At 41.7% G+C, this 22056-nt stretch overlaps 1 protein-coding gene across 3 annotated transcripts in view; it reads left to right on the top strand.

The window, feature by feature from the left end:
- Positions 1-455: 455 nt before the first annotated feature.
- Positions 456-22056, top strand: part of BAZ1A (bromodomain adjacent to zinc finger domain 1A) — a 63811-nt gene continuing 42210 nt past the window's right edge. Inside the window, exons 1-3 of one of the 3 annotated variants that reach the window (XM_080619334.1) lie at positions 456-1655; positions 2353-2502; positions 10273-10551. In XM_080619334.1, the coding sequence (XP_080475460.1) occupies positions 2390-2502; positions 10273-10551 (392 nt within the window). In that variant the 5' untranslated portion in view covers positions 456-1655; positions 2353-2389. Of the gene's footprint in view, positions 1656-2352; positions 2503-10272; positions 10552-10836; positions 11608-22056 lie in introns of those variants that run through there. The other 2 variants (XM_080619333.1, XM_080619335.1) reach the window with 2 other exon arrangements.

The following is a 22056-nucleotide window of genomic DNA, read 5'->3' as shown; positions in this document are numbered from 1 at the left end:
ACATCTGCTGAAGAGCTAGAGCTTGAAACAAAGCTCAGTGTTGTGAAATCTCATTGTAATCATAAGAGCTGGCAACACTCAATGTCATAACCACGGTGTACTGTACAGTTTTGATGCAAAACTAACTAAAAATTACCAGATGTTAGGTAGAAGTGCATTAACTCAAGCTGTGTTTGTGCCCTTTGCTAGAAAGTAATTAAAAACTGAAAGTGAAGCCAGCTGGCAAATGTAAATAAACCGGTGGGACTCAGGAGTTAACCTGTTTTGTAGCTCAAGCTTCGTATTTTGTGAACTAGAAAGAGCCAGAATTAACATTTCTCAGTGCTTTTGATTAAACCTGAGCACTTTTTAAACCAAGTAATTCATGAATTGGATGTAAACATTCTTTCAGGTTTTAGTCATGCATGCTACAGCAGCACCGATCATTGCCTTTACTTGCAGAGGTAAAGAAAACAACCTATGTACAGGTGCAGGAAACAGCGCGACACCATTATTTGCAGGAGCAGCACTTGAAGTTGTAAGCTTAAATTATTTAGAGATCAGCTTTCAGATAATATTCACATAAGAGTTCTGTGGAGTTTCTACAATTATTTGGTAGGTTTTTTTTCGTGTAAGCGCTGGACTCCGCAATAGTGAACTATAATGGATGTGCACTTTATGTGTTTTTGTGTCTTCGAGCTGACTAGCACTTTTGAGAACACAATTAAATTAACACCCCAGTTTTAATTTTTAATTACCAATGGCACTGTAAATGCATTAGTGTAAAAAAAAAAAAAAGGAAAAAAGAAAAGAAAAAGTAAAAAGAGGGGTGGAAAATGAAAACCATGTAGTGAGATTTTCGGTGAACAGGAAAAAATGTTAAAGGGCCCACGTACAACGTTTACGCTCATCTTAACTGTATATAACCTCACTTTCAGCGAAATCTATTCCTGTGCCCCTGTACGCTCTCACAGCACTACGCTCTTGGCTTTTGGGCTGTAACAGAGAAATGTCTCCGGAACTGGACTGTCAAAGACCGAAACCACTGCGGACGAGCCCGAGCGGACAGCCAGCCAGCCAGCCCGACCGGGGACGCGCCTCGCCCTGCTGGGCAGGGCAGCTACTGAGGAGAGCGAGAAGGTCGCCCGGGGCTGGTGGTCCCCAGCTGCTCGGCTGCTCCTCGGCGCCCGGTTGGGAAGCGCTGCTCGTGCCGGTGGCAGGAGCCGCGGCCGGGCGAGCAGCGCCGCAGGCTGGGCCGCCCCGCATTGCCTTGCCGCGCCATACCGTACCGTGCCGTGCCGTCCGCAGCCCGGCCGGCAGCGCCGTGCGGGAAGAGCCGCCTTCCCCAGCGCAGTCAGCCGGCACAGGCCCACCCCCCGCACCGGAGATCTCCGGCTGATAATTCAAAAATGGAGGATGCGCCCTCTCAGCCATTAATTAATAATGTAGCTCGCTGTCTTCCTGTGTGACACACGCTGGAAGGCACCGAGCGGCCAATAAAGATGTAGGGGAGAGCAAGGGAAGGCTCCTCCCCGCAGCTCTTCCTGATTGAGGGCTTGAAGAAGTAGATCAAAAACTTCCCAGGAGCCGGGGGGGCAGAGGAAAGGGCAGAAACGCGGCGAGGGCACGGCGCTCCGCACCGGCCGAGCAGCGAGGGCAGCTTGCGGCCGCGCCAGGTGGGCCCCAGAGCAGGGCAGGGGGGGATCGCTCTGCGGCGGGCCGGACGGTAGCAGTCCCCCGTGCCGCGGCCGCGCTGTCTTGCGGCGGCAGAGCTCGGCGGCGGCCCGGCCGGGGCGCGGCTTGGGGCGGGAAGGGCGAGGACCCCCATCGGGCAGCGGCCCGGCAGGAAAGGGAGGAAGGAAGAAGGGCGATAAGTGGTCGGCGCTGCCCCTCCAGAGTGTTTGCTTTGCGGGGAGGAGGCGGAGGCGGTGGGGGAGTGGAAGTTGGTGTCCGGCCCGGCGTGTGTGGGTCAGAGGCGGGGGAAGGGGGCGGCCCGGGGGCAGGGGAGCCAGAGGAGACAAAGCGCGGCGGCGGTCGGGGTATCCCCGAGCCGAGCACATTGCGCCGCTGGGGCGGGGGGCGCCGCCTCCGCCCGCTGCTCGGCGTCATGGCCCCATTGTGAGGCAGAGGGAGGCGGAGGCGGGAGGAAGGATCCGCCGTTCGCTCCGCTCTCAGTCCCCGGCAGGCAGCGGCGCGTCAGGCACACAAAAGACTGCCGTGCCGTCGCCGCTTTCTCCTGCTCCTTCTTCGGCCCCCCCGGGGGGAGGGACACGCCGAGCCCGCTCCCTCCTCCCCGGGCCGGGGGCCGCCGCTTTCCGCACTCGCTCACTCTCCGCATATTGTATATTTTTCTTTTTTCCGTCGCCCTCGAAGCGGGTCCTGGGGCAGGAAGAGAGCGCGGAGTGGGGCGATGCCGCTGCTGCACCGAAAGCCCTTCGTGAGGCAGAAGCCCCCCGCCGACCTTCGCCCGGACGAGCGCGTTTTCTACTGCAGGGTCACTAATGAGATCTTCAGGGACTACGAGTAAGAGACAACCCCTCTGTCTGTGTCCGTCCTGCCCCCCCCCCCCCCCCCCCACTCCGGCGGCGGGAGCGGTTGAACGCCGAACGGCTGACACCTGGGCGGGCAGGGAGGGGATTCCCCGGCAGCGCCGCGGGGAGCCCGGCTGGGGGGGAAGCGCGGGGCGTGAGGGGGGGCGCGGCTGACGGCGAGCCCGCTGCCTCCCGAGGAGCAGGGGAGAGGGCGGATCTCTCGCCCGGGGCAGGGGGAATCCCTGCCCCTCCTCGGCGGGGTATCCCACGGCCCCCTCCCCTCGCGGGAAAGGAGGGGAGCCGGCTCCTTCCCCTCCCCCCCGCTCCTTCGGCGGTGTTGCCCCTGCCCCCTCTAGGGAAGTGAAAGTTGCGCTTGTGGGAGGTGGCGGGCGGTAACGAGCGTCTGCCGGGCCCGGGCTCTCCCCCTCTCCGCCTCTCCAACGGCAGCCGCGTGTCGGCGGCGGACGGCGCTAGGCCGCCCCGCGGAAGAAGCCGCGTCGGGCCCGCATTCAGCCGGGGCAGCGGGGCAGCCCGGCCGGCATGTGCCGACCGCCCTATTGTGGTGGTGGCGGCCGGGCGGGGGGCGCCGCCGCCGCCTGCGGATCCCCCTGGGCTCGGCTTCCCGGCCGGCTCCCGCTGCGGTTAACCTCTTGTTACCGGCCGTCGGCCGGGCCGGGGAGCCGGGGCCGCCGCAGCTCCCAGGGCCGCGCTCCCTCTGCCTTCACGGGGAGCCGCTGGCTCACCCGGTTGGAAATGGCTGGCGGGCCCCACGGCCCGGCCAGGTAATGGGGAGCGAGGGTTTAGTGCACCTGTTCGGCGGGTGCGGGTCCCGCAGCGCGAGCCCTCCCTTCCCACCGCCAGAGCTTAAACACGGCCTGAAACCGAGCGGGAACACCCCTCCCCTCAGGACCTCTCCTCTTAGAGAGGTTTGTCCCTCTCATTCCGTCCCTTTTTACCCTTTCCCCCTTTCTCTGTATCTAAAGAGACTAGTAGGAATTACGCAATTGTCGTTAACGGCGTTAACGACATCCGAGCGTATTGCACGGGGAGTCCCGAACTTGCCGCGCTGACTTTATCGCTTGTAAGAACAACGAACAGAAAGTATTTAGCGAGACTTTTTTTCAAAGGCTGGTAAATCTGTTTTCACCCCCTCCGCCCCCCAGTCTGATCCAGCCGCATCCCCGCCCTCAGAAAGGCCCCCACATCCGAACTCTCCTTTTTTTAAAAGACGTGCAGGCTAATGAGATTAAATCTGAAATACTTTTCATTTGCAGCATATGAAATTAGAGCACACCTAAATCTTTTTCGTGTTTAGGCTTGTTTTCCTTACTCAAGTACACTTCACCTAATAAAATTTTTAAAGAAGCTGGATTAGGTAACTTTGAAGAGTAATGCTTTCCTGTTTCCTGGACAATATACTGTGGGGGGCAAAGGGGGTGTAGAATGTGATGTTGGAAGCTTTGTAAGGAGTGTTTTCATTATAGGGTGTGTAAGAACCTAAGGAGCAAGAGCTGACAGCCTCCTGTCCTTGAAGGAATTAACTCCCCCTCCCCCAACTTCTAATATTCGGAAAGCTGCTTTTCTGGTTACAATTATTATTATCACATAGTTAGATGAGTCCCACGTATTTGTTGACACTGTGCTGAAATATGCTTCAGGTATGTGTAGCTTTGTTAAAATTTCAGCATGAAAAGTATGCTTTTAAAACATCTTTCTCCTCTCAGAGGGTTTGGTGAATATTTTAAGTCCTCTGACAGCCTTATTTATACTGCAAAGATGCTGTCACTAAGAAGTAGTATGAAAGACTGAATTCCATAGTTAACCAACATTCACAAATTAAGGGATAAATTTAGACTTGTGTTCACACAGGCAATACCTAGAAATGTCAGCGGGTGGTTAGCTCAGGGGTCAGAGCTTAGAATATGGTATTTGGGAAAACTCTGCAGAAAATTCTGCTATGCCTGGGTTTTCTGGATGTGTGGGGTGGGGTTTGTTTGTTTGTTGGTTTGTGGTGTGGTATTCCCCCCCCCCCCCTTTTTTTTTCCTCTAATTCTTTTCTGGCTTTTTTTTTTTTTGCTTGTTTGTTTGTTTTTTGTTTTTTTTTTTAGATTAGGTAAAATTGGTGCTTTGGATTGAAAAGTTTAGCATTTTTTATTTAGCAAGGTGTCCTGAAACAGATGAGTAAGTTTAGATTGATGTTAGTTGCTCGTGGCATAATCTACTGGAGAAAATAGGGTCATCTGTCAGCAAGTTTTTCTCTGCTGCTTGCAAAGCGATGCTTCAAGAAGCTAATGTCTTCTGGAAACAGCATTTCCTATTTCTTTGCCTAAGCAAGGGCAATTAGATTAATAGGCATAGGGAAGGCCCACTTTTAAAAATTGTATTAGCTGTTTCATGAAAGAAAACCTTTGTCTAAATTGGGCTGAATCTAGTTTTGCAATAGAAACTTGATTTTTTTTTTTTTTTTTGAGAGGAGGATTTAAAAATTATAGTGGCTAGATCTAAGGGGGCTGTGAAGAATACATGTGGTAACCTGGATTTAACCCCTTCCTCAACTGTATGAGCACAATTGTGACAAAGGTTAAGACTTAAGCTGTTCTCTGGTTTTTGTTGGGTTTTTCGATTAGCTTTTTTTTTCTCTTGTAGAGCACAAACTTAGTATTGAAAAGACTTGTTCATGCTCATGACAACTTTAGTAGAGATGAATACAAATCTTACATCAGTATTACTCTCCTCTGTATAAGAAATCGTTATGCTAATGTGAGGAGAATTTGGTAAGATGAATATTTTGTAAAGTGACTTTCCCGTTAATCATGTATTTAGAATCATAGAATAGTTAGGGTTGGAAAGGGCCTTAAGATCATCTAGTTCCAACCCCCCTGCCATAGACACTGCATACTATACCATGTCGCTGAAGGATCCGTCCAGCCTGGCCTTGAACACTGCCAGGGATGGAACATTTACCATTTTGGGCAACCCATTCCAGTGCCTCACCACCCTCACATAAAGAACTTCTTCATTAGATCTAACCTGAACTTCCCCTGTTTAAGTTTAAACTCATTGCCCCTTGTCCTACTGCTGCAGGCCCTGATGAAGAGTCCCTCTTCATCGTGAAGAGTCCCTCTTCATCATCCTCTTAGGCATCCTTGTAGGCCCCCTTCAGATATTGGAAGGCTGCTATGAGGTCTCCAAGCAGCCTTCTCTTCTTCAGGCTGAACAGCCCCAGTTTCCTTTATAGTCTGAAATGCCATCACATAATTTTGTAACCCTTCAAAAGGGGGTGCAGTGAGGTGGCAGTGTTTGATTACATTTATCAGGAGTAACAGGAACTAGAGGAACTGATGTTCTTTGTGCTTGGTTGTACTCCTGGTTAGAGGGGCAGACTTGGGGACAGACGCAGTAAGAGTCTCCAGAGTCACAGTAGTAGCTGGAAATGCAATTACGGGGGATGTATGAGAAACACATTAAAGCAGTGAGATGTTACCACCAGTCTTTTGACACCTTGTCTGTGAAAGTTAATAGCTGATGGAGACGTGTTGTGAAAGCAACTATTAGAGTATGGGAAGTCTTCCTTGTGAAAATGGCCTGAAAAAGAAAACGATGAGTAGTAAAGATACATGGTAGGAACATTCCTCATTCTAAAACGCAGGGAGCAAAGAGCTGCTTTGCATCTTCAAAACTTACTGAAACTTCTTTATAGATTGGCCTGTGGAGTTCTCAGTTACAGTAAAAAACAGATCTGTTCAAAAGACGTTTTAAAGTGCCCTTAGTTAAATTAGGTATTTTTTCTGTTGTTGAAGAGAAACTTATAACTTGAAATATATTCCTGAATGCATGATTAACCTGTAAATATTAAAGAATAAATGTCCTTCCCCTTCTCCTCTTGTTTCTTTTGGGCATTATTTTGTAATATGTGTTATTGATCACTTGGGGAGACAAGGCAGAGTACAAGAATACTTTTGTGATACAGAATGGCAGGGTTGGTGTTCTGTGATGACCCTCCTACCATAGACTAAATAGATTGTATATGTTAGGGGCTCATAGGGGCTTCAGGATTGAAATTAATAATTATTATAAATTAGCCATTCCATTGGGTTTTTTCTTGCTGCTTTTTCCTCTAATTTCACTTAATGCGACTTTCTCATATTTTACATTCTCCACTATATAATTCTTCTGTTTAAAAAAATAACTTACTAGTTTGTTTTCAATATATGCTAAGAAAATGAATAAAAGTAAATGGTTTGAAAGAAACTTGTTCCTTGCAGCACAGTAAAAATAAAGTAGATCTTAGACTCAATGGAAATAGTTGGTTAATGGAAGTTGTTTCTAGGCTGAATTTTTACATCCAGTGCAAGTCAGCACGGAGATGCCAAGTAATTTACTTCTGTTAAAGAACTGCCTCCTATCAAATACCTACCAAGTAGCAGTATTAAACTACTTCTCAATGATTTGCTGACAATTTTTCTGTTTACACTACCTTGGACAGAAAACTATAATATAAATGAAAAAAGACATTCAGCTGAGAAGTTAGCATTAATTACTACTACAAAGGCAACTCTGTTGCTTTTAGTCCCTGCTCCTCCAGTAGTTGAGCTGATACTGGCATCTTCACCAGGACACTGCAGCCCCATTTGACTACTTGCAGGCAGGTGGGACCATGCAAGTGAGCTTTGTGGACGTGTTTTGTATAAACTTCTTTCTCCATGTTGTCATGAGTTAGATCTTGAACCAGTGAGGAAGCCCCAAAGATGATAATACCTTGGTTAAATATGTATGTAAGGCTTCAGATGTGATGTAGCAGCAGATGCATTTGCTGTTGTGAATTGAAGTTGAATGTAGAATATGATCAAGTGCATTATTACTCTTTAAGTAAAGGGAAGGGGTATCATGGTTGTTGCTACCATTCACATGGTTTGCTAGCTGTTGTGTCTGCTCTTCGTAAATAGTTTTGTGATAACGGACACTGAGGGACAGAAAGAGTACCACAACATCTAGTGCTCTGCTACTGGGTTTTTGTTTTCTCCTCTCTCTCAAACCAAATTAAAGTGAGATCCTTAAAACATTGCAATAAAACTGTGTTAACAGGCTAAGCCACAGGTGGTTTTGATGTGCTATAGGTAATGACTAGCTAAAGACAATGCTTTCAAAATAGAATGTATTTTTTTTTTTTACCTGTAAGTTGACAGGAGAAAAATCCACACAAAACAAAAGAGGGAATGAGAGAGAATGAAACTAGAGGCGCAAACTACTCTTGTATGCAAATGGAACAGGCTTTCCTCAAATATGTTTCAGTTAAATTAATCTTAGAATTTTGCACTTGTGATAATAATGTTCAAAAATTTTTTGAGAGTGGATTTATTGTGGGGTTTTTGGTGTGTTTTTTTTTTTTTTTTTTAAAGTGTTTGGTTGGTTTTTTTTCTGCCCCCCCCGTCCCCATTTTTTTTTTCTTCCTGTAAGTTCAATGCTGTTGCTTTAAATAGCATGACTGCCCGGTGTCCCTTCACAAAGAATAACAGCAGCTCTTAAAGGAACACTGCCAGCATCAGCCTCAGCCTCTCTGAGAGAGGCTGTGCTCATTCTCTGAGCTCCCTTCCTCTTTTCTTTTTTTCTTTTTTTCTTTTTTTTTTTTTTAATTTCCTTTTAATGTCATACTTTTTGAAAATTATGTTCCAGTGCTTTTTTTAATAACTCTCAGGGTGTTTTTCACTTTTCTAGCTAAAGATAATGATCAGGAACCTCTTTGATGAGACACAAAAATATATGTAGAGACACACAGCTGCATGAAGATTGAATCAATGTTACTTCATCCACTGAAGTCTAAGACTACTAAAATTGTCAGTCTAATATAGAAGTATAGAAATGTTGGGCAGGAAGAGACCTGAAGAGATCATGTTTTATGTATTCCATCACCTAAAAAAAAAAAAAAACCCTAAAGAAAAATAGGTTTTTGTCTAACCTGTTCTTCAAAATGTCAAAGTAACTATACCTTAAAGGTAACACATGAAAAAATGCAATAAAGATACACAAAGAATGAGTGTCAGAATGTCAAAGAATAATTTATCTCGTTCTCTTTCCTTTGTTATTCTCCTTTTCTTGTTTAGAATAAGCAAACCCAAATTATTCTGTTTTACTTGTGAGTGTTGGACCCAAGTACTGTAAAATATTTTAGATATAGTATAAAAATCTGAAATTTGGTAGCTATTAAATATTATTCAGATAATATATCTCTTCTGTACTTTTCCACTTCTTGCAGCTGATGTTCTTCCTAAAGCATCTCTCACTCAGAGGAATCCTGTGCTCATGCAGAAAGGATTATCTGAGCCAGGACCCTCCATTGTCCTCAATCTGGAATTTCCATTTTCATTTACAAAATGTTATGGTTCATCTATCCATCTGCAGTGAACATTGTTATCTACAAACTGATGCACGTTTGCCAGCTTGAATTTGCAAGGGAGCCTGCAAGAAAAACCTCAGTGTTAACTGCCCAGTTCTCCAACCGCACTACTAGGAATGATTTATACTGTTCTACCCTGTTAAAAATGGGAACCCTGCACAGTGTATTTTTATTATTATTTTTTTTTAAATGAATGAATTTTCAGTGTAGATATCTTGTGTAGCATTCAGTGTTCTGAAAGTACTGAGTGTCTCCTATGAAATAGCTGTTGGACTGATACAAGGCAGAGCAAACCTGCGTTTGTCATGTTGTGTGTTGCCTACTTATCCATACTAGTCCATTAAGATTTTTAAAGGAGGGCAGATAAAAATCATTGTCTGAATTGGATGGAGCATGTTGAAATACTCTGCTGACCAATCACTGATCCATAGTGTATGATATGTTTTTAACATGGTTTTGTGAATAGCTATATCATCTACTTCATCTACAGTGTTTTAACAAACTGCTCTTTGTCTGATACTTGTCAAAAATTGATAGATATTGACTAACGAAAGCTGCTCTTTCTTGATTCCAATGACTAATAAGCAAGCAATAGCAATGTAATTTTAGCATTAGTTAGAAATAATACAGGTAAGGAAGAGAATCAATATTTGCTAATGGAATAAGGGAGGAGAAGAATCTAGTTAGAAAATACTTTAATGCTTCTTCTGAGAGAAAGGCAAACAGTGAAGGAATAAAAACTATTTAGAGAACTACTTGACATTAATATTTTACCTCTCCCATCTTTTCATTTGTGAGCTAGGGCACTCAGAATCTGAAAGTTACTCAAGTTTCGACGTGTTTCTGTGATCTTAAGGTTATTTTATGTTTGTGCACTTTTAGACCCTCCTCTTGAAAATATTTGTGGAAATGTGGGGGATGTGAGGAGGATGTGACACCTATTAAACACAGCGTGATTATTCTCATGTGTAAGGCTTCTTCTATATGAACATTTGTTTGCAGCACTTCCAGGTCTTGATATTATTAGCGTAGCCTGTAGTGAGACGAGACTTTGGTTTTACAATAGCAATTTACCATGCTGTGGCTAAAAAGTGGTAAATAACTCTTGATGGATGAGGCCTTCGGTGGCATGGTTTAGTGTGGGGTGTCCCTGCCCATGGCAGGGGGATTGGAACTAGATGATCTTAAGGTCCTTTCCAACCCTAACTATTCTATGATTTTATAATTATCCAAAAGCCTGTGCAGGAGTAGAGCTGCCTTTTCATTTCAGCCTTGTAAAGGAAATTTGCCTTTGTAGTAATTGTGAGCAAATTGAAAATGTTTCTCAGAACTGAACTGTTTTCTTTCTCTCTCTTCCTTGCCTTTCAGTGATTTTTTTGAACGCATTATTCTGTGCAACAGCCTGGTGTGGAGCTGTGCTGTCACAGGTAAACCAGGACTCACATATCAGGAAGCACTGGAATCGGAGAAGAAAGCCAGACAGAATCTTCAGAGTTTTCCAGAAGCACTCATCATTCCAGTTCTCTACTTGGCCACCCTTACCCGTTGCTCCCGACTGCATGAGATCTGTGATGAAATCTTTGCTTATGTCAAGGATCGTTATTTTGTTGGTGAAACAGTGGAAGTAGTTAGAAATAATGGTGCAAGGTAAGTATACTTAAAAATAAATACGTATTTCCTTTTGGTGAGGGTAATTTTTATGTGTGCTTCTTTTAAACCAAAATCAGGATAATAAACTCCATCAAATGCACCCTAAGTGAGGTGGGATGCTTAAGCTAGTGGTACTGTCACTGTTCCTCCCTGCTCTTAATTAAAAGTAGGATTGAATTGCTGGGCTTGAGATTTCCTTAGAAGCAGCTGTGGAAGCAGAACAGTTGTCTCGGGTCTGGCCACTGCAGTTTTTTGGTCTGTGTGGTGGATTTGCAAAGGTATGTCAGCTCCCACATGTGAGAAAGGTGGATTGTTTGTAGAATGGCGTTTAATGAGAAACTAGGGGAAGCTATGAATTAAGAATCATATGAAAGTTTTGATGAATCGTCCAGAATGTAATTCATCACATGGTGTTTTGTGTACTCAGAATGGCCTAACTACTAAAAGCTTTGAAGTATCAATAGAAGTTGGAATTTTTCTTTTTAGGTAGTAGTGAAAATTGTTACTGCATTCTCAGAAGTCGGGAATTAATTGTAAAATGTTTATAGTAGGCAATTATCTGGGATTTAGTGTGATGGGGGGTTTTTTCACACTTGGGGTTAGTGTTGTGCTTACTCTTATACTGATGTTTATATAGCGAATGTTTTTATTGTTATCCTAGTTTGATTAAAAACATGGAAGAATTTTGAGCTTCAGATGCTTGTTTTCTCATGTCGCTGGTACATGTGCTCTGTAATATAGAGAAGTTTTACAGTATGTAACTAGCTTGAGTCTTTTTTTAAAGCAGCTTCTGGGAGAGGGGTAGAGAAGGTCAATGTTTTGTCTAAATGAGTTTGTAGTTTCAGCTAACGCATTAAAATGGGAAAGGCTCAACATGCTCAACTTGGAAGTACCTGCAGAACGTGTGCTAAAGCCTTTGTGGGTTCAGCTGTTGCTGTTTTGTTGTTGTGGGGTTGTTTTGTTTTGCTTTATTCAGGAGGAAGGTACCAGCTTATACTACGGAGTCGATGGGGTTTGCATGGGTAGCCTGAGGTCTCAGCACGTAATCTGGTGGTAAGAATGGGCTAGTTCAAAATGGTCGTTGCGGAACAGTTATTCTATATGAGACTTTTTAGTGGCTGATACAGATTTTATTTGAGGCAAATTTTGTAGTACTCCAGGAATTAAAATCTGTGGTGAGCTTCAGGGGATAAGTTGTATGGAAATTTGTATGAGCATGTACATAAGGTCAGTACTTAATAGAAAAGCTTTCTGTCTCTTCCCTGCTCTATTCCTTTCAACCAGTGAAGTCCCAGTCTGCAGAGTCAGGACAAGAATAAATTAGGTACTGAGTGCTTAAGTTGTTTTCTGAATTTCTTTCTGAATGTATTTCTGATACTGCTTTCTGAATGTATCTGAATGTTTGTTTCTATCTTTCTCATCTTTATATATGTCTAATGACTAGACTCAGGTTACCACTAGTATTACAGTCATTTTGCGTGAAGTCGTATGTTTTGCTTTTGTGGTGGTGTTCTTTTTTTTTTTTTTTTTAAACTAGAAACCTGAATATTGTCAACTGTCAGTGTAATTCAGGTGCTGGTTTTTGTTTGCTCAATGAAATGCCTTTGTTTTCAATCCTTGAAGATACTGTCAGTTTCCAAGCTAATGGCAAAAAGAATGCTTTAGAAGAACAAACTCCTCCTCCCCCCTAAGAGATCAATCTATTACTTTTCTAAACTCTTTTGCTAAAATATTTATACATATGCCTCTTGGATTTTTTTTAAAGCTTAAAAGTAGGCTTATGTGATAAATAAGTCTGTCTTGTTTCTTCGTCTTTCGAAATCCCAATTATTTTGCTTTTCTTTTTAGACCACCATTAATCAGTTCTTAAGTTTGATTAACAAAACGGTTTCTACTTACCATGTAAGCTAAATTCTGTTCAGATAAAGTTGTGACATGATTATCTCTCATGAGGATCACTATAATTTTTTTTTTTTTTACCAGACTTTAATTCAGTCTTCTTGGTCATTCAAAGTTGTGTTGAAGTATGTATCTAAAAATCTTGTGTTTGTGTTCCACTTTCACATATCAATGTATTTATAGAATATAAGCTAGATTTCTTAAGCCTTTGGGGTAGGCTAGGTGTCCCTGCCCATGGCAGGGGGGTTGGAACTAGATGATCTTAAGGTCCTTTCCAACCCTAACTATTCTATGACTCTAAGATACAGACAGAATCTACTTTCATCAAAAATTACCCTGCTAGAGGTTGTATGTTTTAAACTACATAAGTATAAAATTCTGTCTAGTGAAATGAAGCATGAAAAATTTGCTGAAGCTGATTGTATGCCACTGATATTTTAGCCAAATGACAGCAGAGAGTTAGTTCAGACCTTTAATACTAAATCCAGGAAATAGAGCAAATAACACTAATGCAGAGGGATTCGTATGCTTACAGATACATAATTAAAGAATATGAAGTGGGAGGAAGTGAGGCGTTGTTATTCTGCTCAATTAACAGTTGACTTTGACCTGTATTTTGAAGTACTACGTTGGGGATTAAGTATACCGATTCATGTTACTTGTAAATAACATGGCTGTCGAACAGAGCAATTTGCACGTCTGTCATGCAGCTACTTTTTTGTGATCTTTTCTAGCAAAAATGATCACAGTCCATCTACAGTGTAGTAGCATCCTATAAAACTAACAGAATTTGGCAGGTCATGAAAACCCAGTTGTGTCATGGTGTTGTGAACTCTTCCACTGAATTTATGTATGGAGTTTTTTGCACATGTCAGCAGGATCTTTTATTTGCATAGCTTAACGCAAAGCCTACAACATAATGTACATGTAACCGGGGATGACTCAAGCAATTTAAGTATTGACATTTTATAACCCCTAACTTTGCACATGTAATATTCTTGAAGGATAGGTTGCTTTGATGCAGCTTTCTAGATTTTGAACCAAGTAAATTGGAGGGACTCAAACACTAGAAGGGTTAGTATTTTGGCTTAAAGCAGATTGTTTTGTCTTGAGCTTATGAAGTGGTCTGTGGTACAGTAAGCAGTAGACAGGTGATCTAGAAGTAGTAAGAGGTCAAGTGCTTTGTGCAGAGGCTAGGTAGAAGATGATTTTGGTTGAGACTTGTTCTTGTATCCAACCTGTGAGTTCTGGTTACAGAATCTGATGTCCTATTGCTTTTTCTGGCCTTAACATCTCTATCAGGCTCTTTGCGTTTCTAGCCCTTTGTTGTGCTGCTCAATTTTGAATTTGGCTGCTTCTGCCTTGTTGCTGAAGTCTGGTGGGAGGAATTCATTCTGGGAGATGTTCTTCTGTCTTCCTTTTGTTTTGGTATGTCTGGTGTCTTAACAGACCTTATCAACCAGAAATAAATTGTAGAGAAATCTCCCCCAGTCCTGATGTGTCTTGTTCAGGTCATCTCTGAAAATTATGTGCAATTTGGTAATCAGAAACAACAAAGAGAGAATTCTGCTTCTTTTTAATCCTTTCTGATGATGTATTGATTAAAAATGACCAGGTTTTGTTTGTTTGTTTATACATGTCCAGCTTTTCTGGCCAAACTGGGTGTGACTTTTCTCCAAAGTGGCAGCTGTGCTAAGCTTTAAAACAGGAGGCACTTGAATTTCCATTTAAAGAACTGTAGGAGTTGTGTAACAACATTTTTCTAGTAGTGTCTTTGTACAAGACAAAATTATTTGAAATATTGGTCTGAAACATAATATAAACATAAAACCTAATCTGAAATCAAGTTTAAATTTGTCTGGGTTGCCAAGGAACTGAAAACAGCTGACACTGTAAGTACTGTTATTCAGAATGTCAATTTGCTGCTTATGGAAAGTAATTTATTGAAAAAGGCATGGAAATCATTATTATGTAATATATAATATTATCTCAAATTGTTGGGGGGAAAAAATAGAGCAATATTTCATGTTAAACATGATCACTTAAGATGTAAAATAAGTAGCCGGTGTTTTAGCTTACATTTTATTGAAGAAGAGGAAAAAAGTGGACCACATCCTGGAACTGCTTCCTGTATTTGTGCATCAGAACTTAGTTGAAGACCCATAACATACCAGTTGTCTTTTTTTTTTCCACAAGGAATGGCATCTCTTGCAGTAACCTGTCCATCCATTGCTGTCTCAGAACTGTGTTGTATTATTGGTACTTAAAATTTGTGAAATCGATTTTCAATATTTTGGCAGTTACCTGAAAGTTGGAACTATGTGGTGTGGAAGGCCTACCTGAAATAACCTCAGTGAATGCCTCAGGCACACCAAATAAAACCTTCAACAGCCTAACTCAGTCAGCTGTAGGACCTGTTCTTTTCTGTTTGAGGTCAGCGGTGTGGTGTTTTGGTTTTTTTTTTTTTTAATGATTGTAATTTGTTGGAGCAAAAACTAGATTTAAAGCATGTATAAACAGCCAACTCTGATTTCTCATCAGTGTTCTGAGTCTGGTGCTATCACAATAAATAATGTTTGTTTTTATTAGGGTATACAAGTGAGCAATGTGATAAGTAGCTCATTAATCTGTAAGCTTGCAGTCTGACTTGAGCAATGAAGAGATCTGAGGTTTTAGGTTGGGCAACTCTACTAGCTCTTCAGCTCCCCCTCCACCTGCCCTTAAAAATAGCTTATATGACAATGCCTTCCCTTCCCCATGGAGGTTGGGGGACAACCAGTTGTTGTCCATCAATTAATGTGCAACTTAATTGAAAGTCTTAAAGGTTGCTTAAAGGTAGTGTATAAGAAAGAAAAAAATCATACAGAACATGGCAGATACTAAAAAGGAATATCTTTTTTCTTTGGATTTGACCACTAGATGACAGCACTGCGAAAGGGTATTTGCCAAATGCTTGTGAGTGAGCAACACCAGAATGCTTTAAGATAATATAGTGTTTTTAAAATGAGCCTACTTACAGAAGTAGTAGACAAAGTTCTCTGTTGGGAAGATTGCTGCATCTGATCACACACTGGGTATAGGTTGACATCCTTTCTCTGCTCTGAATGATCTGATGTCGACCACTGTCAACCTGTAGGAAACATAAATAATGGTAGAGCAGCCTTCTCTGTAAGTGAAACTTCTTTTTTAACTCATCAATTGTTTGGCTGGTGTTCTAGTGCTGTAGGTGTTCGTAGTGGATTAACCACTGCATTAGGCTAATTAAAAGATTTGCATACTGGTTTCATCTCTGTAAATCTTAACTGATACACAGGAAGTGTGTTGCTGGTCAAGACTGTGCCTAGCTGATAAGGAGTTAGGATGGTAGAAGATAAACCTTGTGAGAGATAAGGATACAGCTGATTTTCCAACTTTTTCATTCAAACTGGGAACAAGATATTACTGGCTTTTACATATAGTTGTTTTCTGAGCACTAGGATAAGTTAATATGAGACCACTAGGTAGTAGAAGGCAATGTCTTCCACTCTAATGAGTTACAGTGAATGTGTTGGTGGACTAGAAAATAATTTACATTTTCCCCTTTGACATGCAGGCTGCAAAGCTGACTGGATGCAGAGGCACTGGGGCTAATGTCTAGAGAATCAGAAAGTTGTTATAGAGTGTTTGTTGTAGTAATAAGGCTTAAGCATAAGTGCATACTAAGAAAGTTTCCTACTTTATTTGGAAAGGTGAGTTTGAATTCAAGTAGCAAAGTTAGTGTGGTGCCCATGAAACAGCATAGCTGACATTACGGGGGAGCAGCTTGTGCATTCATAGAGCAAGGACAGTTTGCACTCTTCCAGCATTGCTGTTTATGGATCAGTAAACTCCTGGCTTGGGAAAATCATGCTTACAAGATTTTACTTTCCATTGCCCTTCAGTCCTTTGAGATATAAATATATTCATATTTGTTGACTAATAATTGTATTTGTGTTTGACTAAGGGAAGCTGAGATGATGGTATCTGGGAAGGAACCTGCAACTCCTTTCTTATAGATTATTGAACAGCTGTTATACAACTATTTTTGGGCACTGCCACTCTGTTAGCTCTCATTTCTGTGCACACACTCTGCTTTTTAAACTATAAATTTAAAGGTACAGGTTTTGGTTTGTGTTACAATTTTTGTTGTGTGGTTTTTAAATCATGCTTCTTACTAGTTTCTTCGAAACATATGACTGACAGACAAATGAAGATGCTAGAACTCGAAAATAGCAGCTCTTGCTGTACTTCAGGGAGCCACTATGTGCATAAAACTTGTCTCCTTGTTGTGTGCTTTTGTTATGTGTGTGCATTAAACTGTGCCAGTTAGCTTAGTAAAAGATGTCACTTCTTCAGATCTTGTCTTGCTTTTATCTCTAATTACTTTCAAGTGTACGAGAACTGTTAGGACAAAGATATGAATTGCTGCACTTATCTGACATTTATGTCTTAAAAACTTACTAAAAGTTGACAAAACAGAATGAGGCTGTAGCTTTTTTGGTTCTTCTTGGTACTAGCTGCTATGGCTTCTTGTGTTACTCTTGGGGTTTTCTGTATTCAACTAACTTTACATACTGTTAGAAAAGGTGTGCTTTTAAAATCTTGGTATTTGAAAAACTGTTTTTATTTGGGTGTCTCTTTAAAAATTATTTTTCATCTGACCTGCTGATCTTGGTTTTTATGTTAAAAGTTGGCCCCAATGAATTCCAGTATTGCCCCACCTTCTGCACAAGAAACAACCTTCTGCATCCAAGGGATGTTTTTTTGTCTGCTTACTACAAAGCATAGAGGCATGTTTGTAACTCATCTGAGCCTCCAAGGGATCTTGTTTTTTGACTTGAAATGAGGACATAGCAGAGTGCCAGACTATTGTATCACGGTAGTTAGCATGAGCCAGATCAAAAGCTGTTACACAGAACTCTCAATTGATGGGCAGTGGTCTCCCTTCTCACAGCCTGTAACTTCAGCCTTGGTTGGATGTAAAGGGGCCTACTTAGCATTTGGGAAGAACTTCTGAGTAAGTGCAAGTGTGAATAATGTCAGGGTCAAGGTTTCCACTCGACATCCTGTGATGGCTGGATTTGGACCGTTAGGATGGAGTGTGTCTTTTCTTTCTCTTCAGATTGTGGTGTTCTACTGCTTCAGCAGAGGTAGATGGAGATACCTGCTTGTCCTGTAACTTGTAATAGCTTGTGTACATGCTTTTGAGTTGCTGAGCTGAATGAAAGTGAAATTTGGCAAGTAAGTTACAATTACCATTTGTGCTGGGTTTTCCAGAATCACTCTCATCTTGGGCTGCTGGTGAGTTTGAAGCATGTACCATGTCTTGCCCAACTACCTTGTTAGGTGTGTGGTCTCCCTGGAACAGGCTTTCCTGATATTCCAGTATTCACTTGCCTAGATGTCACTTTCAGTTAGTAAGGATGAACTGTTGAAATCACTGAGCTACTCAAGAAGTTGTAAGTATTGGGGTTTCTAAATGAATGAGGTCTTGCTACTTCTTCCTTCCTTCTCTGCTTTTGTCTGTGGCCAATATTTGTCTCTTGCTCTTAGTTCTCATCAGATCATTCAGTGAGCCACCTGATGTAGGTGATATGACAGCTGATACAGCTTGGGGCTTTGGGGTTTTTTTTTGGGGGGGTGGTAGTGGTGTTTGGTTTTTGTTGTTTTGGTTTTTTTTTGTTTGGGGTTTTTTGTCAGGTGGTTGAATTCAGTTTAATGGCAATCAAAAAATGATAAAGAGTGCCGGAGCTACAAAAAGCAAGCACCAAGTATGTGGCTGGAATGAGGATTGGCAAGGGAAGGTTTTGGTGGTGTTGAACTATTAAGGCGTCTCTGCATCTTGTGGAACAGCAGCCAGAGACTGCAGGAGCAGTTTGCTTTTGTACACCTTCACACTGCTGCTTCCTTACCATTCTTCTGGCAGTGACAATGTTCAGTCAGACTTAAAGTTTTCTGCTCGTTGTGTCAAGCTGCTTTTCAAAGCAGAGCCCAGAGTTGTTCTTCTAGAGAGATACTTATGGAGTTAGGTTTCGAGAGAAACTATGTCCTGTGCCACAGTTTTGTCAGTGTTTCTTACCTTAGCTGGAATCAGTTATGTTCTTTTCACTTATGCAGTTGACCAGCCATACCCAAAATTCATGGAAGTCAGTGGAAAATGTCGTGGGTTTTTGTTGTTGTTGTATGGCAGTGGTTTTTTGTTGTTGGTTTTTTGTTTTGTTTTGTTTGGTTTTTTTTTTCATTTGAGAAAGATGTGCCCTGGTATTTAAAAAAAAAAAGGTTACATTCATGTTGGTGATGCCTCCTCTGGCTTTGTGTTTAAAACTTTTTGGGGCTCCTGTATTGTTGTTCAACATATTTCCCCTCTCCCCTTAACATAGGCCAAGCCCTTCTTGGGACCTTTCTGATAACATGAAAAGACCTCAAAGAGCTTGGTTTCTGAGCATAGCAGGAAATAAAGCTGTAGGCATAAAGGCCATCCTTGAGATAGGTCAGAGGACATGTACCTGTTGTTGCTAGCAGCTTGTAGTGCAGAAAGGGTATGCAAAACTGCTTGAGTACAGAATAATTCTATTGCAGGCTTACTTCTCTAGCTTTTGGCTGTCAGTGTGAGCTAGTTGCTGGGACTGTTGTGTAGAAGTTCATGATAGCTGTATTTTCTATTTACCTGATCATTTTCTGAATACCTGTGGCATTCACGTAATTTGGCTCTTAAGTTTCTCCATGATATTTATTATTGTTTGAAGAAAGTGCTTCCTGACTAAGGGGGATATTAGAGTATGTATTTACTTTAATGCTGCTGTCTGTTTAAATTCAGGTGCCCCCAGTCCTTTTTTTATGGGAAATGGTGAGTGAGCATGATTTGACTTTGACATGAGTCCTGTAGAGATCTTAAGGCATCCTTTTTAGAAAGTATTTTAAATAGCATGCTTCATTTGAGTGTCTTGCTTCAGCTTTCATCTCTACTGTTTTTTGTGCCCAATAGAAGAAGAGTTGTAATAAGTGAACTTGGGGAATGATTAGGTTATTGGGAAAAGCAGACTTTTATTCGCACTAGAGGCAGAGTGTCTGTCTCTCTTAGCCCAGGGACTTGGCTGCTACTACCCATGGCTTGAGTGTAGCAAGGCTAAAAAGAGTCATTTGTAGATTATTTGTTTAGTGCCAGAAGGAAGGATTTGAATCACTTTCTTCAGTCTCCTATTAGTAACTGTTAAATTTCATTGAATTATGTTTTTATTGAGACAGGTAATGTGTGTTTCATTTGATTCCTTCCCCAAAGATTTATGGTAATGATTTGAATGAAGGCATAGATGATGGAGAATCACTTGCTTTCTGTGATAACTGGTTCCATTAGTCATTCTTCCTGTTTAGTAATAAAAAGGCGGGGGAGGATGGGAGGAAGTAGGTCTATTGGTGATTTTGCTACTTACTGAATCAAGTGTATAGAATATTTAACTTTGGTTCTCACAGAAGGTGATAGGATACCCTGTAAATTACAGAGCTGTCCAATGGATAAGCAGGGAAATTAAGCGTTGGAAAAACACTTGGTGGCTAAATACTCAAATATTTTTGTCCATGAGGATTGATTCGCGTGTGTGTGTTTCAGCCTCTTTGTCCCTTCATGTCATTGGGTAGCATAGGTTCCGATTTAGCCTTCTCGTGGCTGTTTTACTGTGATTGCGAATTGAGTGTGTATGCGCTCCCTCTAGTGGTCTTCTAGTAGTGAATGAAATTGAAGAAGTGTCAGTAGCTTTAAGCATTGGTGCTTTTGATTGCTTTCCATTAGAAATTAATTTTAAAGTGTTTTTAAAGTTGAATTGAACTTTCTAGGAAACGTACCTTATAATATGAAACAAAACCAATTCTACAATTTAGCAGGTGATCTTCGTTGGATTTAAAAAAGCCAGCCTAATGATATACATTCTGACATGCAGTCAGCTCTATATTATTTAATATGAAAGGGAAGCTGTGAGGTTCTGAATATTGAAAACCAAGGTACTTTAGTGATAGACTTTTCTCTTAGGACTCAGGCAAAGTCTGGTGCTGGGCCAGATCTTAATAAGCCCTGTTGGACTTGGACTGATTTTGTGAGCATCCATGAGGCTCTGTCTCCGTTACATACTTGGGTGCTCTTGGTTCTGTTCATGAAGCCTATTTATTTTTTTGCACAGTTAATTAGTTTGGGCTCCATTCACCAGGAAAATGTGTCTTCCAGCCTCAGACCAGCTTTGGAAACTGGCTGCATTGGACTGGCAATGTGCCTGTGGTCATTGAGGCCAGCAGGTTTGGGCTGCCTCTGTGCAGGCAGCTCTGGTGTCCCCGTGGTCATATTGTTGTCTTTAGGAATATATAAGGATATTAATAGTTGTTTGGGGATTTTTAATTTTTTTTTTTTTTAAATAGCGTGCCCCATTGGAGCATTCTGGAGGTCTGTTCCTGTTGGAGAGAGGCTTGGGGAGGACAGCTATGTACAGCTAACTGTGTTACTGGTCCTAGCTAAGTTCGCAAGTGAATATGACACAGGATATTTTAATGTTTTCAACTTTTCTCCCTATGCTCCCCTTCCTTTCCTCCTTCCCCCCTCTCTCACCCCCTCAAATATCTGCAGGTTTTGGATGGTAGTCTCTGCTTACAGAAAGAGGTGTCTAAGAAATATTTTGACCTTGTTTCCTTTTTGCTAGTGTTTGCATAGAAGAACACTTAGAGTTTGCCTGCCATAGATTTGCTGGTATTTTTTTCTGTTTGTTTCTGATTTGGACATGATGCCACACTAATTCAAGCCCTGTGCTTCATGTATTCTCCATTTTCTTCATTTCTATTGGCAGTGTTTGGTGCCCAGAGAAGAGAATCACTGTGTTTTTTTTCTCCCCCCATTCTTTGTGTGTGACAGCATCCATTGACTGTAATAGTTAGTTTTCATGAAGCAGACAAGGCTTTAGGAAATTAAACTAAAAAATATGTACCCTGGAATTCCAGAATGGGGTGAAAGTTAGTGTTCAAGAACCAGCTGTAATACAGTTATCCAGCACAAAGTGTCGATTAATTATACTTTTTAATATGTAGTTAATTCTGCCTTTTCTAACTAGCATTCAGGATAGCTAAGGGATAGACTTGTTTTGTCAATTGTGTGCATGCCAGATGGAGCCTTAATATGTGTCAGCAGATAAATGGGCCATTATTAAGATTAGATGCATAATGATCATTTCAGCCTTGTTTATTTAGGTCATCAACAGCAGTAGAAGATGATCTCTTATAAGTAAAAATACTTTGCGATCTGAAAATCTTTTGCTTTCTTAGACTGCTATCAAAACAAATGTAAAGATTTGGTGTCTAGTTTTAAAGAAACACATAAAGTTAACTTTTTAGTTTGCTTAAGTGAGAACTGGAAAAAAAAATACAACCATAAATTATTCTACCAGTGACTTGATTTCTTGTCTTGGCTAGTTAAGCTGATAGCTGTGAAAGCAGATGAAATTGTTCATTTATTAGATGGAACTCATCAAATTAGTATTTTACCTGATATTTCGGTACAAGGCTCTTAAGGATTTATTTAGTGGACAATACAATGTTCAGTTATAAATATGC

The sequence above is a fragment of the Psittacula echo genome, assembly GCF_963264785.1.
Source record: "Psittacula echo genome assembly, chromosome: 5".
NCBI classification, from domain to species: Eukaryota; Metazoa; Chordata; class Aves; order Psittaciformes; family Psittacidae; genus Psittacula; species Psittacula echo.
This window is presented reverse-complemented; position numbering and strand designations above follow the sequence as displayed.